The sequence below is a fragment of the Mugil cephalus genome, chromosome 22 (assembly GCF_022458985.1).
Source record: "Mugil cephalus isolate CIBA_MC_2020 chromosome 22, CIBA_Mcephalus_1.1, whole genome shotgun sequence".
Classification (NCBI taxonomy): Eukaryota; Metazoa; Chordata; class Actinopteri; order Mugiliformes; family Mugilidae; genus Mugil; species Mugil cephalus.
This window is the reverse complement of record NC_061791.1, coordinates 5,829,602-5,847,514: the sequence shown is the minus strand read 5'-3', so window position 1 is coordinate 5,847,514 and position 17,913 is coordinate 5,829,602. Positions and strand designations below refer to the sequence as shown.

Genomic DNA, 17,913 nt, shown 5'->3' with positions numbered 1-17,913 from the left:
GAGGGCTGCTTCCTTCGACAAGTGACGACAAAGAGCAAATCATCATCAAACACCGACAGGGCTGGAATATTCGTTAGCTGGCCCCGTTGCAGAAACAATCAAGTGAGACACAGGCGTTTATCTAAGCCCGTGAAATCCTCCGCACACACACAAAAAAGGGAACATTTTAGAGTGGTTCTCAAATTCCTCGCATCACAGTGGTGTGCTCACCTAGTAACTGGTAAACACACATCAACAATGGCTTAAAAGCATTAATGAACTTTCTTATATTCTCTCAGCACTGCAAACCCAGAGGAATACCGTGCCTACGTGCCTGCCGAGGCTGTGTTAACAACATATATGGGCTTACAATGTGGTTTTACACATTTATTGTGCCAATCACCACCGCTGCCAGCGGAACGATACGACAAAACAGCGCAACACAAAGTGTCCTTAGGTGCCTGACTAGCACCTGATCAAGACAAAGAGCTGAACCTTAATTGCAGAGATTATGATGTGCCATAAAGCGTCGCCGGTGACCACAACCAGGGGCTCGAGCGCACAATGGAGACAAAAACCTCACGCGCTCGTGACGCACGGTCGCGTGGCCTGGGGGCATGATGCACTGTTAGCATCTGTGATGTGGTCAGTGTCAGGGTGACGTCGAACAGGTGCTCACCTAACCTCTACTTCGCACATGGTCCCGCAGCATGTATAATTAATTAAAACCTCACAAAGGGGAGAGTCATTTCTCTGGAAATAAATAAGAGTGTAATGTTTCTTATAATAACAGGGACTAATGGGGACGCATGCACCTAATGTGACTTTTATATAAGCAGAATTATTTTCCATTTTCTATGCTTTATTTGAGAAATTCATGGACAAATACTGTGCTTTCGCTTCTCTACAACTCACTGACGACTTAAAATTAGTGGTTAGTTGAAATTCACCTTAAAACTGTTGCATGTGTTACACGAGTGCAAGTGGCGCACATCAGTGGTGTTAATGTTGTGGACTGAATGTGAACTATAAACTGTTGGTAAATACTAATCGCTCACATTTTATGGAAGGTTGAAATTTGGTTTTATTGTTGTAATCCAAAAGCCAGGACTAACAACAGCTGCCAGGAACATGCAGTAAAATGAATTTGTATAAATGACGCAATGATGTAAAGTTCAAATACCTCTGTGTTTTAATTAAGTGTCGTAATAAAGCATTTAACTTTGCACCACTGTAAGCCAGTAGTGTTTACGTAATACAAAACTCCCCAGCATCACAGCATTTCTCTACTTTGATTCACAGCTAATGAGGTTATTTGCTAATTTCAGGGGCAACAGTGCATTAGTATTTCTCACTTTATTTCCTATATTGTCAATATATGTAAAATAATAATGATTATAGCAGCTTGAAACCAATTATCTGAGTGTTACATTACAGACCAAAACAGTGCATGATGGTACTTGTAGGACAATACTCTTCTGGGACTATATCCAATGTCAGCTTTTGCACCAGTCAGAAGAAGACTTATGATCACCCGTCATGAACACAATGCAAAATGGCTGACTCAGATCAAGACGACACAGACGTCTATCCCTGGTCTGTGCTCTGAATGTGGGAAGGAGATACCCCCATACAGAAAGCTGCGTACCGTGCTATACGGCATCGAGATGACTAAGCATGAGGCCCGCTGCCTCTGGCACTGTGCAGACATGTTCCATTCTGTCAGCTCTGCAGCACATAGGCACCATTTCACACGGTCCCCCAACTCTTGGCCACACGAGTGGGAACTTTAGAGGCCCCAGTTAGAGGCTTTAGAGGCGAACATTTACGCGTCGTGACTGCAACTGCAACGTTCTGGCGTAGGTTTTATTGTGAGATGGTCCCCCTCATTGTTTTCTGCATGTGTGTACGACACCAACGTGTGACATGGATGTGGTTTGTGCATCAGCAAATGCATGAAAAAAAGTATTGCATGTCATTTCGAATATGTTTTTAAAAATAGCATTAAAGCAGGTAGCAGGAAAATACAACACATTAAATCAGATTTGTTATTGCTTTTGTTATTTGAAACTAGTTATTTCATGATTTGGCCCTAGACTGTCAAGTAAACTGAACATTGATTCCTATTGCAGGTATTCCCCCAAAACAGTAAATATCTAAGCAAAGCCTTCTCTTCAAACCCACCCCCCAGTCTCACTGACAGTGTGTGTGGTCCCAGAGTGGAAAACACTCCATGCTTTGAGTCTTGAACGCCACCTACTGGTCCTTGGCACAAATTACTGTGTCGGGTCACATTCTCAAAGTGCTCAATAATAATAATAATGATATACATAAGGCATATAATAAATAAGATTTTCACCATGTACAATAAAATCAACAATTACAATGAATTAGTGCAAGAAAACAAAAGCTCCCATGTTCCTATATGACTGCTGATTCATTTGGATCCATCATCTCAGCCAGAGAAATCAGGTTGTTGTCTGTCCTCTCTTGAACCTCTTCTGTACATCAACATGTAGGCTGTGCCCCTGGGATAAAAAAAAATACATTTAGATTTTAAAAATTATTTTAAAAAAACAATTTCCGAGGTTCAAAGCTCAAATCACAGTTTGAGAAGAAGGAGTAAAGGGAGTTTTTTCAATACGATAAACAGGAACAGAAATACCAGGTGTTAGTCAAGAAGCAGTTTGTTGTTCAAAGACAAGACAACACGGCAGACAAGACGGATTTCCTCCGTTTATGAGTTCAAAAGTTTGAGAGCCCTCGTGGCAAAGACGCGGTCACCTTCTAGTGTTTAATCTTGACCAAGGAGAGGAGACAATAAGGCTTTGTCTAAAGATCTAAAGCTGTTGCTGCGAGTAGGAAGATAAAAGCTCCGTGATGCCAGCAGGGGTCAAGCGTTTAGGTCTTTAAATGTTATTAATAAAATCTCAAATTTAACCCCAAAACCACTGGAAGCCAGTTTTAGCAAGTTAAAATGGATGTCAAATGTTCTTTGTCGCTTCTTGCTGGAGGCATGGGAGGTTGAAACCCCAATTTAAAGGCGATGGCGTGAGAAGAAATAAAAATCTGAACAACGCTCTGTGTTAAAATAATTCTAACTTTTATTTAACTTTAATTTTAAAACGTCTTCCCCTCTGCCTCGTCTCTTTTGGGCAATTGAAGGAACAATTTGTCATATTTAGAAACACAGTTAATTGCTGTCTTGTAAACAGACATTAGAACATCGTCTGTATAGTGATTGAAGCTAAAGACAGTTAGCTTAGCTTAGCATAAAAGCTGGAGTTAATGGGTGAAGTCCATGCCCAAAAATAAGAAAAATCTTAAAATGTATTCAAACTTCGAATCTATTCATCATTAAAGGAGAATTTGTGAGGAAAGATAAATAAAGATTTAAAGTATCCTTAAAATAATGTTACATCTATGAAGAGTATGACATAATAAGAGTAATCATGAAATAACAGGTGAACCAGAAAAGAGCCCTGAGGCACACCACAGTCGAGTTAACCCAGTGAAGATTATCCAACATTATCCGTCTGAGTGAGTCAGTATGCAGAGTTGACTGCATCTGGACAGAACCAGGCTAGTTGTTTGCTTCATTTCACAGCCTTTATGCTAAGCTAAGCCAACTCGTGCGTAAAGATGCTAATCTACCTTTCTTACTTCTCATCAAGAAAGCAACTGCATTTCCTAACACGTTCTCTTACAGACACACGACAGAAGAGATAAAAACAGATGAGCAATTTACCCGTCACGTCCTCCGTATGTTTTCCGCACTTTTTCCCAAGAGGTCTGGAGTCAGGAGTTTCAGTCAAAATCAGATATTAAATTAAACACAAATTTGCAACAAAACAAAAATCCTTCTTGAACAAGTTGCGAGTGAAACTTTGTGTTGGGCTACTAGTGAAAAGAAGGCTATGAGGTGTACGACAGAGATTTCATACTGGACATACCGGCTGCACACTGCAGTCATCAGCGTAGTACCAGCAGTTCTTCACCGCGTTGTGAACGTAGGCTGTATAGTGCCCAAACGCTGCATATCCAGCGTGCACCACAACTGCATACAAAGTGTACCTGCAGTCATCCTGTCAGAACACACAAAGGCTTAGTTAACAAGAGATCTAATATCCAGATTGCACAAAAGAAAAAGAAAGTACCTGAGCAAACCCTGCGGAAAATGCTTCTGGAACCATCTCAGAGAAGTTAAAGCTTTCGGGAAAAGTGACTTTGCAGTCAAGCTTCCTGGTGGAACCACGCATGTTCCGATATCGCTTGAGTTGAATGGACAAGATAGGAGGCAAGGAGAGGAGTTTGACACCCTGAAAGACAAATGAAATGTCTGAGCTGAAGACTACGTCGGCAAATGTATTTGGGTTGTATTTTAAACAAAGCCTCACCTGTTTGGATGGAGTCTTGCATTCACACTTTGTACAGTAGCAGCTGTTCATGTCCTTTAGCTCCTGTTGCTCAAAGAAGGACTTCATGCAGCCTTCCTGAAAGAGTTCACAGTTTGAAGTAGTGGATTGACGTTTTCATATATATGCTCTTTTCTTTTTTGACAAGAGTTAAAGCCACTCTCAAGTCTGAATGTTACATACAGCAGCAGCCAGCTAGCTTAGCTTAGCATATTGGAATCACTGGTTCTTAATTGAATAAAATCCCACACCAGCATGTCTAATTAAATGAGTTCAATCTCTCAAAAACACAAGTGCATCATCAATAAATTGTGTTCTTATAGAGGATGTTTGCCAGAGTGTTTCTTGACCTGGAAGAGAGACTTTAAAGAGTATTGTTGTACTCACAGAACCACAAAACGCTACACATTACACTTTAGTTTTTGTATGTATTCAACAAACATTATATAAGGTTTTAATTAGTCAGATCTAGAGGCGGTTACAGGAGGAGTTTGTTAGCTCCATAGCAAGAAACTGGCTGCTCAGATTATCAGATTATCAGAGGCTAAGTGATGCTAAATTTAGCATATTGGAATTGTCTTATATTTTCATATACATAGTGACAAAAAATCCTCTAAAATAAAATCTACATTTGCACACACACACAAAAAAGAGAGAAATGGCACCAGAGAGTTGTGATCCTCCTTTATATGCAGAGGCAGGCTGAGCAAGAAGCTCCCATGAGTCTGGATGGAGGTGCAGTATAAACACTGCAGCTGGGTCTCCACTGAAATCCTGTACAGATTCTGGATTTCATCAGCCTGGCAGAGAAATACAAGCAAATATTTCACAACAATACATTCAGAAGAAGAAGAAGAAGAAGAAGAAGAGAAAAGCAATTGTGACTGAAGACTAACCAGAGCTTTGTTGTCCATCTGCTGTTGCATGAAGTTCAGAATGGAGAGGAACACCTCATCAGCGTCATGCTGCACGCTGACTGCAAAGTGACATTGTCATTGTTTCAGGTTGTGAAATTAACCACAGCAATGTGAGATATTCGCTGTGTTAGTTTGTGGCTCGTACGCTGAATGCGGTTTCTGTGCAGACATCGGAGGAAGTCACGATTAGAGGCGGGCTGAGGGTCGTCGCTCCGCATGGACGCAAGGAGTCGCTTCAGCTGGAGGGGGACATTACCACCCTCTGATTGCACACCGGCCGGTTCCCACCTTATGAAACACATATATTGTTATTAATCTCAACTTTTTAGAGAAAATCCGCATTTGTGCCCAGGTAGACACCAGTTACCTTCAATGTTTGTTTTCTGCCACGCTAATAAAACTTAAACTTTGTGATCTTACTTTTCCAGCAGGTCTGCTAATTCCCAGGTAGCGGAAAGGGTCTGCAGCAACGTGTTGGCACAGCAGGACAGATGCTCATTGGGTAGGCCTCTCATTCCTGAGACATCAAAAAGGTTAAATAACAAAGTTTGAGACAGCTTAAATCCATGCCCGGGCCACGGGCTTAGTGGCTGTTTGCATTTGTGTAAATTAAATAAAAAATATAACAGCAGAATTAGCGTGGGCTCAAAATATCAGTTGCAGAACACCCACATCACGTATGGTTAAAACAATACATCAATCATTTTGCAGGCGACAGAGCATGAGACACGTTTGGGTTTTTATTTCACACACGGATCCAACGGCAGTATTTTGATTTCTTTGTCACTGGAACACACCTGAGGGATTTAATGGCTGGGAAGAGAAAAAGAAATGACAACAGAAATCTTGGTTATGAATGAGTCAGTTCCCCCTGTCGGCCGTGCAGTGGTTTAATCAGCCACACCTCAGGAGGTGGGGATAAAGTCAGGGCTTTAGAAGTAGACTGGGAGGGCTGTTCTTCACCTGTCAACAGTCACCTTGTTTCACTCTTCACCTTATTTTTGCCGTAACAGGGACCAAAAACACATAGCAGATTGATTTATTTTTTTTTTTACAGGTGGCGACTGGGGCCCAAGGAGATTAATTGTATCGTTGCCAAAGATGACAAATTGTCAATTAAGGGGTTGTTGAGGATTACCACACAATTTTAGGCTGTAAAAAATGACAGAAGTACACCTATAGTTAAAAAAGAAAAGCGGTGTGTATTCTTTCACCCAGCTAGGTATTTTAATTGTGTGCAGGTGGTAAACTGTACTACATTATAGGGCACAAACTGGAAAGTTAGGTTTCAGGTAACTAAAAGTGTCCATGCTAAGTAGACACTATATATATAAAGTCAATAAATATGAACAGGGAAGGAAGTGTACTTCAGGTATTTAAAGTAAACATACTTAATGCAGAATATGGCGACTATAAAAAAAAATAAATAAAAATTACTTTAACGACTACTCATTTAATTGACGACAAAGTATTTTTATTTCGTTAATTAATTAATTAATTAATTAATGTTTGTTCCACCACTGGGGGGCTATTGTACTACATTACACAGTTTTTTCGTGCCTTCTTTTCTATTAAAATTATGAGATTGTAAATTGTTTACTTACCGACATGGCTGTGGTCACCACACTTAGAGGAAAATACCAACAGTAACCGTCTAAAAGAACTCATTTCCTCTTCTTCAGTAAACGACGCGGAGTTGGTCCGTGTTCTGAGACTCGACCTGCTCAGCTTCACGGATCGGTTTAATGGACACAGTGGACCTTAAAACACAGCTGTCACTTCACGGTAAACATCCTCACCGGGGCTCACTTTCGTTTTATAGGTTTCCGTTCCCTTTGCTGAAATCGAAACCTAACATTCTGGCATGCGCAGAGTCGGCCAATAACACGAAGACAAAACTTAACATTTTATCACATTTACCGCCTACACATGAATAGAATGTTAAAATTGAGTTTTGAAATGAAAAACAAACAAACTTCCACGTTATTTCCAGTTTTATACACACTTCGTCTCTAAACTGAAATAAATATATGTATGAATAAGTTAAATAAACAGTGTATAACACTATATAATTGGGAATAAAGTAAAGGAACATGAAATACTTACAGTTGTGAAAGCCTGAGAGGAACACAGTGTGTAGAAGATGGGAGGATTACACTGGATAAACACCAATATTGTTCAAACTGACATGATGAATACGTAAAATTACAACAAATTAATGTAAAATAGGTGATAAAAGTAACTGAAACCAGGCAACCGACTAACATGTAATATAAATTAGCTACTGTAAGTAACAATGGACATTTTACTCCTTTACTTTTATTTGTCCTTAACATATTATTTATTTTATTGTTGTAACTGTGTTATGTCTTTTCAAAAGTGGAAAAATAACCTTTTTGTAGGTGGAATATTTTAACAGCTGCTTCAGTCGAGTGTAACTTTTATGTGGTATTTTTCATATTCATCAGTTTCATGAAACACTAAACTCACCTGAACGTGTGCGCAGGTCCGAGTCTCCCTCAAGGGGGCGACAAAGACCTCAGAGGCATCCTCTGCTCCACAGGCTGCTTATACATACACTTCATATACGGTCTGAGGTTGTTAAAATTAATCTCACACTTGTTAAATAAAAACATAATTTAAATTCAAGTAAATTGTACTGAACTGTAATGAATTTGTGTGATAGATAAAAGATGAGAAGGTCAGAATAAGTCAATAATGTGGTGAAAACACAACAGTATCCATCTCTCTTTCTTTTAATTCTACTCCATAAAACATATATTTACATATTTACTGTAAATTCTTGTCACGTTTTTTTACACTGCACATTGACAAAAAAAAATTAACACTCTCTTTCGTGGTTTAATAAAGATATAATCGTTGAGTTTTCTTTCAAGTTGAACCTTAAATGTCATATTTTACAGTCCTTTGCTCTGTGTCTGATAATATGGCGCAAACACGGAACTCCACGCTTGTTTGAGCAGCTGAAGAAGTTTGGAAATCCACATGAACGAAGAAGGGAGAGCTGTGGGCAAACAAAAAAAATATGACAGGAAGAAATGAACCAGTTTGTTTATAATCACTCCTAAAAGCTTGATGCCAGAATGAATATGAACATTTCATCCAACCTGGATCCATTCGGACAATGAGCATGTAGAGGAGGACAGCAGCCAGAAACAGTCTCCGGAGAGGGAACGAGCCAGAGCCAGTCATCAGGAATTTTCTGTATAAAAACTTGAGCATGACTTGAAGCTTATGGATTATTGTACCTGCAGGAGAAAACCAGAATCAGTATAGCCATCTGCATGCATTATTTAGAATAATGCTTTTAATGAGACGGAAATATAAGACCTTGATGTGATGCTGTATGTGCAGCGATATCAGAGCTTGGATCAATCCCAGGATTTAGGGGCGGTTCATGACTCTGTTGTTCTTTTTCTTCTATAAAATCCAGCGCTATCCGTCTCTGGTCTTCTGTGAACGCACCGCTACCAATCTCGCCTACAATCAGCTCCCGAGCCTCTTCCGTGTTTCCAAGAGGCACGAGGACGTGCAACAAATAGAGCTCTGCGACTGTCCTGAACCCGGCCGCTCCGCTGTTTGACGGCCAGTGTAGCCAAACTCTGGCGGCCTCCTGCATCACAGCAGGCTCGCACACTTTGGAGTAAAGAAGTATGCTGCCAAAAGAGGAGAGAACCTCGATTTAATTGGTACATTATGTTATTTTTTACACATATATGAAAGTTTGCAGCATTTCTTAATTAGAGTGACAGATAAACTCCCTGAATAGGTACAAACAAAAAACAGCCTTATACTCACGTAATGATTTAAACAGGGAGATTAAATGTAAATAATCCAAAAATGTGCTTATAGTGTGCTTGTCTTTTTAAAAGATGTGCATTTTGCTCAGATTACTCAACAATAAACCCGCAACTAATGGCTACTTCCGAAATCTAGTCTGATTTCAATGATTATTATTATTATTTTGATTAATTGTTAAGGTAATGGTTAAGTCAGTTTAAATTTTCCCAGAACTTAAGGGGACATTTTCAAATTCTTTATCGTACCGGACTAACATAAAAAGTGTGAAACCACATTTTAATTACTCCGAGTGAGTTATAATTTTTGGCTTGAGATGTCAAAAGACGAGTTTCTCCTCACCACATCTGCATTATTTTAGCTGGGATTTTCTCGTGGTGCTCATACTGCTGAAGGACCCAGGATAAAACGCCGCGCCACTGATTCATCTCAGCCAGAGCCTGGATCCCTAAGATGCAGAAACTAGCCTTAAACTCTCCCCATCTACAGAGAATAAAACACAAAGAGTCATAAAAGTTATTTACATCCAGGATGAAGTGATTCAAGGTGAAGTTCAAACCAGTTACCTGTTGTCCTCTTGCTCCACGCTGGCTATGCCCACCAGACCTTTTTCGCATGTGTCAAAAGCCGCCTGGAAATCTCTGTGGACCATCATTTGCTCTGCAGCAGTGTCCAACATGTTGAGCATCGAAGTGGAGGAGAGTGGAGGGCTGCAGGCCGAGGCGAAGCTGCGAGCAGGAGCCTGAGTGGCTGAGCAGCTGCTCATGACTCCGAGACAAAATAAATAAAATTCTTAAACTGTTAACAAAGCTACCACACAGTTATGCGCTAAATAAACCCGTGATAATAGCTATTTTCCACGTTATTCTCGCCACGACACTTTGTTTACCATTAATGATCCTTAGTATTTCCGGGTTTGGAACGCTGGCCAATCAGACGCGACGTTCTTCACGCTGTGAACGGCAGCCAATCACGTTGCAGCTACTTCCAAAACGCGTCATAATTTTTTTTCCCTTCAACTTGTAAACACGTGTCCGTAGTGTTCCTGTCTGTGTTAACCAGGCCGTTTCAACAGCTCCGTCATAAACTACTCATGTAAGTTAAGCTTGACTTTTATGTTGCGGAATGTCGACTTTATTACCTTTACTTTATTACATTTACATAGCTTTATTTTATTTAAAGAAGCTAAAAAATTGAAGGCTAACGAGGTAGCAGCCTGTTTAATTAGCCGTTAGCTTGCTACACTCTCACCAAGCATACTGAAATAACCTACAGAACTAAATTGGAACCTAAATTGTGACAAAATAAATCAATAAACGTGTTTCATTGTGGTAATATTTTGTGTTTATTAAAAGCCATAGACAGATTTCTTGCAGGCATGTGCTGTGTTTTGTGTGTCCAGCTCGTGAGTGTGGCGTTTAGCACCATGTAACACAACTGGTTGATGTTGATATGATTATCCAAAACTAAACCTGACACTGAAACATCAGGTTTCAAGTTTTACAGATGTGTCAAAGTATTCTCCCTTTATTTTTTTTTCTTCTGTCCATTTGCTACTGTAGTTTTATAATGGATGTTAGAGGATGGATTCTTGTGATCTTTATATCTAATTAGTCTCACAGGAACTTGCATGTTTTTATTTACACGTTCTCTTAAAATGTGTAATATTATTCAATCGTCCTTTCAGCACATCCTTAAAATGGCAAAAAGCCTCCGGAGTAAATGGAAGCGAAAGATGCGGGCAGAGAAGAGAAAGAAAAACGCTCCCAAGGAGCTGGCCCGGCTGAAACAAGCTCTGAGTCTGGATAAGAAAGGAGATGATGCCATGGCCGAGGTGCAGGAGATCGCCACCGTGGTGCCGGCGGAGAAGATAAAGAAGAAGGTGGATGTTGAGATGGCTGAAGACGAGTGTGACGGTGAGTGAGACGATGTGTATGATGTTGGTCTGTAGGTTTAAAGAGTTAGAAGTTCAAAATATTTACATTAGTGTTTGATTTATGAGTTTGTCACTTTTGTCTTTGTCTGCTTTTCAGATGACAGGATGGACATGGACAAGAAGCGCAACAAGAAAACTCTTTTGGATGAACATGGACAGTATCCTGCATGGATGGGCCAGCGGCAGGCCAAGAAAATGAAAGGCAAGCGTATGGGAAAGAAAAGTGGCCAGGGCAAGAAGAAGAAGGGAATTGCCTGGTAACACACGGGAAACCTGAGCATCTTTGCTAATCTCACAGACTTTGGACACGGAAACACAGAATCATGTTTCATTTTATACATGATGAGTGTGAATCTCCTTCTCTCTTCAGTGGATTGTAAGACAAACAATTGCACCAGTGAGCATAAAGGTTTGCAAAGGTTCACTGCAGGAAATTGTTCACAATCGCTGAAGAGCAGCTTTTGATTTTTAGAACGAGCCTGAAGAATGTACAACTTGTTTAAGGGTTCACAGTGGCTCAACACATGTGTCCTCTACTCTCAAGTTATATCTTTCTGTACTCAGATAAAAATATGATTTCTATTCCTATGGCTTGTTTCATTCACTGTTTGACTTCAAAACATTCAGGACCAACTTGACACGCTCCTTGCGAGCAACAATCATCCCAGCCGGCACTTTGGGTGACTTCACAGTCATTTATTATTATTATTTTTTCAGTAAATACTAATAGGCAACTGAATATGATGCGTTAATAAATGTTATGCCTGAGGATACAACATTCATTCATTTACTGTAACCGCTTGCCCTGTGGACAAAAGCAGGTGATGTAACCAACGCAGTCTTTTAAAATATTTTATTATCTCTCATAACGTCAGAACACTGCAGTTAAAAGGTTTTAATTGTCACCGTTTATGTTGGTCATACCTACCTACATCACCTGATCCTACCTGAGATATTACACAGCACAGAGAAGTAAAGAAAAGGGAAATGAGCTGAACTTTGCCATGTATACAATGCTTAATTCAGCCCAAATAAACGTGACCTTGTTAAGGTGAAGCATGTGCAAATTATACTGGATCACATCGTTGCCTATATCAGCTCAACGTAAGCGACCGGGAACAGGCCGGTGCGTCCGTTACACTGTCCCTTCCACCAGCCCTCGTCAATCATCTCTATGTTGGTGATGATGTCATCCGGGTTGAAGGAGAGCTCGTCATCTTCCACTGTGAGAAAAAGAGACCGAGTATGTGCAGAAAGATGATTATCGTAACCCACACATCTGCTTGTGGTACTAAAAGTGTGTCAGCAAGTATGTTAAGAGAACTGTGTCCTTTGGCTGAAGATTCTTACCTCCCTGGTAGTCATAAATTGCTCTTGCCTTCTGGCCACATGACAGATCTTCGTAGTCGTTATCCACAGCTGTAAATAAACACTGATATTAATGCATTTTAAATGTGAAAGTCTTCCAGTTTTATTGATACTTTACCCAGAGACAGACCTGTCATCGCGGGAGGAGCAGTATCAGCGAGTTCCTCATATTCTCCTTCATTAGACTCGTCTTCCAGCCTTGCAGGCAGAGGAGGGGGGGCTTCCATGTCGAGGAAATCTTCTGTGCGTGGAGGCAAGGCCGGGGGCTCATCATACTCTGGTTCGTCCTGGAAAAAAGAAAATCACTTTATCACCTTAAATCCTGGAAACGAGCTAACACAATCCCAGTGCAGCTTGTGCCTCTTATGTATTGAAGTGAAAACTAAACACACGGATGGGAAGATGGGCTAATTAAGTAGTGGACACTAACACAACAGTGCAGAGGATTTACCTTTCTAGTCACAAAAGTGATCTCCAAATGCAAATCTCTCCATCGTTGTCTATCTTTACTTTCTAAGACTAATCCGTCCTCTTAACGCCAAGTTTTTTAAATCTGAATCTTTAGATTCAAGATCACTTTATTGAAGGAAAATTGTTTTGTCCAAGCGTCCCAAGATAACGAAGAACATACATGAACCAGACATCAACATAAGACTGTATAGAAACCTTGCATCAACGCTGAGCGTCTATTTCATTCTTCCTGACAGTGTTGTGCCTAATTCATAGAACCTCTGTTATATTAGTAACCACTCCTGGACGACTTTGTCTCGACTGCATTATCACTGAGACAGAGACACCAAATTCAAAACCTGGAAGTCAACGTGAACGGCGCTTAAGCGCTGAGAGACTGGTGTCCACCCTAGGATTTTAACATGTGAAGGGAGGATTGATGTGTGGATCTCACCTCTGGCTCTGGCACTGGCAGTGGCCTACGTATTTCTTCACCCTCTGGCATGTCATAGTGGTCTTCTGGTTCATGTTCTGGCTCCTGTTCTGGTTCTGGTTCTGGCTCTGGCTCTGGCTCTGGCTCTGGCTCCACATTTCGAACGGGTAGTGGTGGAGCAAACTCCTCCTCTCTTGAGTCCTCCTCCTGAAGAAAACAACATCATCATACGTGCAGTGGAAACAGCTCATCATAGCTCACGTTCACACTGCTGCGTAGTTACCTGCTGCCTGCGCTTGGCCTCCTCTCTCTCCCTGCTCTCTCTGGCTTGTCGCCTCGCTCTCTCCTCTTCGGCTTTCTTCCTGTTCTCTTCATCAGAAGCTTTGGCCATGTTCTCGAAGCGTGCCTTCAGCTTCCCTGCACCTGCACTCGCTGCATAATGAAGATGGAAATGAAAAGGTGCATTAGCTACAGTCAGCGTTTCTAACTGCTCAAACACGGAAACGGTGCAAAAGCTGTGGATTTAATTGCTCAGCCGACAGAAGGCGCAGTTAATTATGTTGAACAAAAACACTTACAAGCCTCTATTGGCTGCGTCTTTTCATAAGAAGATGCTGGTCTGTCCATGTCTGAGAAGCCAGCAGCACTCTAGAGGTTAATAATAGAGGGAAAGATTTATTTACAGTCCTTCAGGACAGATGAAATTCTTCAATAATGGCTGAAAAAAATACTCATTTAGTGGATTAGTAGTAGAAAATCTGAATTTTGAATGTGCTTCCTGTCTCTGGTTGCTAGAGGCATTTTTAAACGGTTTGAGACAACACATCCGGCCTGATGTGTCACTGCCGCCAGATTTAGATCTGACCAAAGACAAATTAAACTCTGTGCAAAGAACAGGTTGAAACAATGTCAGTAATGTGACACACTCATGTTTGTGGTTGTTGTTTCTACTTGTAATCCCTTTCTGGGAAACCTACTTTTTCATTGCAGATTAAACAAAGAATTTATTTAAGATCATGAATAGTTTCCTCGTTCACACTGACCTTATCCATGCGGTCTGCCTGTACTCCGTAACGACCACCGAAACCAGCTGAGTAATCTAAACACAAAAAGGTTTGATCAGACTGATGAACTCCTCTGACGTTTTCAAATGACAGATCTGAGGTTTTTTTTTTTCTCACCTTTTTGTGACTGATGTTTCTCTGTCTCGCTTTTATAGTCGTACCCCAGTGCAGCTTTGTCCACTTTCTCCTTCTCAACCCCGTACTTCCCTCCAAACCCCTTGGAGTAATCTGAGAAGAATCCAGAATAAAGCAAGGCCAAAAATGTTTCAGAGCTAACGCCTGACCTCCACTATTAACTCACCTTTCTGTGACTGGTGCTTCTCCGTCTCGCTTTTATAGTCGTACCCCAACGCAGCTTTGTCCACCTTCTCCTTCTCAACCCCGTACTTCCCTCCAAACCCCTTGGAGTAATCTGAAAAGAATCCAGAATAAAGCAAGGCCAAAATGTGTCAGAGCTAACGACTGACCTCCAGCATTAACTCACCTTTCTGTGACTGGTGCTTCTCCGTTTCTCCCTTGTAGTCGTAACCCAGAGCAGCTTTGTCCACCTTCTCCTTCTCCACCCCGTACTTCCCTCCGAATCCTTTAGAGTAGTCTGATAAAAAGACAAGACATAAAATAAAGCGAACATCAAGCAAAAAAGTAAAAACTAGTCGACTGACACAAGTTGCTACAAGCTGAACTGACCTTTTTGTGACTGGTGCTTCTCTGTCTGGCCTTTATAGTCGTAGCCCAACGCTGCTTTGTCCACTTTCTCCTTCTCAACACCATACTTCCCTCCAAATCCCTTGGAGTAATCTGAAATAAAGAAAACCTTGAATGCTTGGTAGAAACTTGTGAAAGCTTGTCATTGAACTGTAAATGAGAGGGTGGGCGGTGCAGCTACCTTTTTGAGATGCATGTTGCTGTACTTCCCCTTTGTATTCGAAGCCCATGGCAGACTGCAGATACACAACAGAGACATTGATAGAAACTGTAAAAATATCTATGAACGTGATGTGATGATAGATACAGAAAGAACATAGAGGAAGACATCGTCTGCATGATATTGAAGTGCTGAATTGGTGTTATATTTCTTCTTGTAGTTTTCCCTGTCAATTCTCAGTGTTTCTGAAGCTGCAAAAGAGTCCACGTGTCTTCTCACCTTATCAACGCGGTCTTTCTGAACACCGAATTTCCCACCGAACCCTTGTGCCGCATCTTTCTGGGAGGAGTGTTGGTCGACCTTGGCCACATAGTCGTGACCCACAGCCACCTACACGGAGCAAAGATCCAATCGAATCAGTGCAGAGTCAAGGACAAACTGGCAGTAAACAAGACAAGAGGAGCACATGAATATATTTCAACTAATAAAATTAAGTTTTTGTTGACCTTGTCCATTCGGTCCTTCTCCACTCCAAACTTCCCTCCATATCCATAGGACGCTTTGGGAGTTGTCTCCTTCTGCTTCACCTGCTCATGCTCCACAGCCACTTTGTTTCTGAGCTCTGCTACACTGAAGGAATCATACACACCGATGTTATCAGTAATAATCAGTAATATTTTACCAACATGGGACATTCATCGGTAACATCTAAGGTGCTCCACACAGGACATAAATAGTACAAAAATGATCACACACTTTCTAATAAATCATCGAATTCCAACGTTAGTAAGCGCTTAATAAATGTGTTAGGGTGCAAATGCACTGCAAGTTTTTCCAGATCAAAAAGATGAAATAAATATCCTTCTAGAGAAAACTGGAAAGTCACAAAACATTCATTATTAAACACGTCCTAACACCACCGGCTTCTAGACTTATTCTTACTGTCTAAGTTTATTTTCTCAAACTGTGACCAGAGGTTTAAATCTCACAGTCAAAGCGTCACCATCATATATCATCCATATTAGGAAAGACTTGCTGCCCGTTCTTAGCTCTCACTTCCTCTTCCTGTTTCTGCACACCAGTCACTCTGATCTGCATTTCTCTGCATCGTCTCAGCACTCATCATTTCTTATTACCTGATGTGTTCTTTGCGTCCCGAGCCCTCGATGGTCTTGGCTCCCCACCTCTGCTCCTGCTCCGACACGTCATTCTGCAGTGACAAACAATCATAATGTGTTGAGCGAGTGTGCGAGAGTGTCAACCCGACATAGAAACACCTTGCAGGGATGCACCCTCCAGGAAGTACGCAGCACCTCAAAGTCAGGGTCCGTCTCCCAGTCGTCGCCCTCTGAAGCCACCTTCATGTTCACATTGTGGCCCACGACTGACTTCCACATCTGGGGAAATAAAACTCAGTTACATATCAACACGTTGATTAATGACATCCTCATGGCTTCATGAGAGGACATATTGAAAACCATTGTTCAGAGTTTATTTGAAGGCTGAAATACAACCACAGGCTCTGACCACCGTTTGCTGAAGTCTCAAAAGGGAAGTTATTTTCAACATGAAGCTTCTCCATAACGAAACACACTTTAACACCTCAACTTACAACTATAATACAGAATTAACTACTGTAATATTTAAGGGAATTAAGCAACGTAGTGACTCATTCTCAGATAGGAAACTGAAAATAAGGGTGTTTGTCTCTTAAGAGGAATAGAGAATATTTTTCAAAATGAATGTTCGTTAATGCTATTAATTATCTAAATTTTGTATTTACTCTCCTATTCCGGTCACATTTTCATTATTATATATGGTAATAATAGTCTAGTAAGTACAATAGCAGTAATCCTGGACATTATATTGTAATTAATGTTCTACAAAGCTATTTAACGTTAAGCTTTCACATTTAACTCCACTATATGAATACTTTTTTGCACATAATGCTCATATTTCACGTCTCAAAATGTAAAATTATTACAGAACTTGCAGAAACGGATTTGCTGCTCCAAACTTTTAACTACGTCTGCCTAAATCTACTTCCTTAATTAGGCGGAAAAAATGAATAAAGAGAAAAAAAACACCGAACATACAGGCGTGTTCATTAGTTTTGAAGGAAAAAATATATATATAACATTACCTTTCAGTTGTTGTGCAGTATTTCCGTATGCAGATGGATATTACGACAACAAATTTATCTTGAGGGTCTTCACTCAAGTTGTGGCAGAGTGACGGGCGACGAGTGAACGCGGATCCGACACACGTGAACGCGCGTTGGTGTAAATAGCGCAAACGTCGTTCACATTTATTTTGACAATTTATTAGTGATGGCGTCGTTTCTATTTATGGGGTAGCTAAAAAAAAATAATTAGAAGAAAGGCGTTTAATAAATGAAATAAAATAAAAATAAAAATAAAATGCTGCATTCACGTTCCCTCGGAAATTCAAATGTTCAATGTTTATGTTCATCAATAAAACGCAGAGGTTGTGATTTAGGGAGCTGTATTGGAGAAACAACACACGAGGGCAGACTCACACAACTCACAGAAGTGGGAGCTCTCAAACCAAGCATCAGTGTTAGAACGACAAAATCACTTTGTTTTCAGTTGTTCTCCAATTTTAAATCTGATTTACATGCATATGTTCAGGTTTAAAGGTTGTCAA

At 40.7% G+C, this 17,913-nt stretch overlaps 4 protein-coding genes across 6 annotated transcripts; 1 reads left to right on the top strand and 3 right to left on the bottom strand.

Moving 5' to 3' along the window:
• Positions 1-1,320: 1,320 nt before the first annotated feature.
• Positions 1,321-7,138, bottom strand: usp18 (ubiquitin specific peptidase 18). The gene is made up of 10 exons (XM_047576000.1): positions 6,916-7,138; positions 5,732-5,828; positions 5,457-5,599; positions 5,291-5,370; positions 5,060-5,194; positions 4,377-4,472; positions 4,137-4,298; positions 3,933-4,064; positions 3,728-3,771; positions 1,321-2,507 (listed from the first exon to the last, which is right to left on the bottom strand). Exons 1-10 carry the CDS (start codon positions 6,977-6,979, stop codon positions 2,435-2,437), a joined length of 1,026 nt encoding a protein of 341 aa, XP_047431956.1. The 5' UTR covers positions 6,980-7,138; the 3' UTR covers positions 1,321-2,434.
• Positions 7,139-8,051: 913 nt separating this feature from the next.
• pex26 (peroxisomal biogenesis factor 26) lies at positions 8,052-10,053 on the bottom strand. Its single transcript, XM_047575712.1, has 5 exons — positions 9,697-10,053; positions 9,473-9,613; positions 8,663-8,988; positions 8,440-8,580; positions 8,052-8,336 (listed from the first exon to the last, which is right to left on the bottom strand). Exons 1-5 carry the CDS (start codon positions 9,894-9,896, stop codon positions 8,230-8,232), a joined length of 915 nt encoding a protein of 304 aa, XP_047431668.1. The 5' UTR covers positions 9,897-10,053; the 3' UTR covers positions 8,052-8,229.
• Positions 10,054-10,122: 69 nt separating this feature from the next.
• On the top strand, positions 10,123-11,654 carry llph (LLP homolog, long-term synaptic facilitation factor). The gene is made up of 3 exons (XM_047575714.1): positions 10,123-10,225; positions 10,818-11,046; positions 11,164-11,654. Exons 2-3 carry the CDS (start codon positions 10,830-10,832, stop codon positions 11,325-11,327), a joined length of 381 nt encoding a protein of 126 aa, XP_047431670.1. The 5' UTR covers positions 10,123-10,225; positions 10,818-10,829; the 3' UTR covers positions 11,328-11,654.
• A 250-nt stretch (positions 11,655-11,904) lies between these two features.
• hcls1 (hematopoietic cell-specific Lyn substrate 1) lies at positions 11,905-17,521 on the bottom strand. 3 transcript variants are annotated; one of them, XM_047575709.1, is made up of 17 exons: positions 17,390-17,521; positions 16,560-16,643; positions 16,383-16,456; positions 15,753-15,876; positions 15,526-15,636; positions 15,268-15,322; positions 15,069-15,179; positions 14,866-14,976; positions 14,683-14,793; positions 14,499-14,609; positions 14,361-14,416; positions 13,896-13,965; positions 13,601-13,749; positions 13,339-13,524; positions 12,565-12,721; positions 12,417-12,485; positions 11,905-12,289 (listed from the first exon to the last, which is right to left on the bottom strand). In XM_047575709.1, the coding sequence occupies exons 2-17, from the start codon at positions 16,641-16,643 to the stop codon at positions 12,156-12,158; spliced, it is 1,713 nt and encodes a 570-aa protein (XP_047431665.1). In that variant the 5' UTR covers positions 17,390-17,521; the 3' UTR covers positions 11,905-12,155. The 3 variants fall into 3 exon arrangements, with proteins under 3 accessions (XP_047431665.1, XP_047431666.1, XP_047431667.1); XM_047575710.1 differs by lacking the exon at positions 14,683-14,793; XM_047575711.1 differs by lacking the exons at positions 14,499-14,609; positions 14,683-14,793; positions 14,866-14,976.
• Between the last annotated feature and the right edge of the window lie 392 nt (positions 17,522-17,913).

What these genes read in the sequence shown, in the direction of transcription:
- usp18 (XM_047576000.1), bottom strand. Translation starts at nt 6,979, where the DNA reads ATGAGTTCTTTTAGACGGTTACTGTTGGTATTTTCCTCTAAGTGTGGT. An exon ending in TTAGCAGACCTGCTGGAAAA is followed by an intron (nt 5,600 to 5,731) that starts GTAAGATCACAA and finishes GTGTTTCATAAG; the next exon opens with GTGGGAACCGGCCGGTGTGC. An exon ending in AGATGGACAACAAAGCTCTG is followed by an intron (nt 5,195 to 5,290) that starts GTTAGTCTTCAG and finishes TTTCTCTGCCAG; the next exon opens with GCTGATGAAATCCAGAATCT.
- pex26 (XM_047575712.1), bottom strand. Translation starts at nt 9,896, where the DNA reads ATGAGCAGCTGCTCAGCCACTCAGGCTCCTGCTCGCAGCTTCGCCTCG. An exon ending in GCTAAAATAATGCAGATGTG is followed by an intron (nt 8,989 to 9,472) that starts GTGAGGAGAAAC and finishes CTCTTTTGGCAG; the next exon opens with CATACTTCTTTACTCCAAAG. An exon ending in CATTGTCCGAATGGATCCAG is followed by an intron (nt 8,337 to 8,439) that starts GTTGGATGAAAT and finishes GTTTGCCCACAG; the next exon opens with CTCTCCCTTCTTCGTTCATG.
- llph (XM_047575714.1), top strand. Translation starts at nt 10,830, where the DNA reads ATGGCAAAAAGCCTCCGGAGTAAATGGAAGCGAAAGATGCGGGCAGAG. An exon ending in GGCTGAAGACGAGTGTGACG is followed by an intron (nt 11,047 to 11,163) that starts GTGAGTGAGACG and finishes TCTGCTTTTCAG; the next exon opens with ATGACAGGATGGACATGGAC.
- hcls1 (XM_047575709.1), bottom strand. Translation starts at nt 16,643, where the DNA reads ATGTGGAAGTCAGTCGTGGGCCACAATGTGAACATGAAGGTGGCTTCA. An exon ending in GAAACATCAGTCACAAAAAG is followed by an intron (nt 14,417 to 14,498) that starts GTGAGAAAAAAA and finishes TTTTGTGTTTAG; the next exon opens with ATTACTCAGCTGGTTTCGGT. An exon ending in AGGCCAAGCGCAGGCAGCAG is followed by an intron (nt 13,525 to 13,600) that starts GTAACTACGCAG and finishes TGTTTTCTTCAG; the next exon opens with GAGGAGGACTCAAGAGAGGA.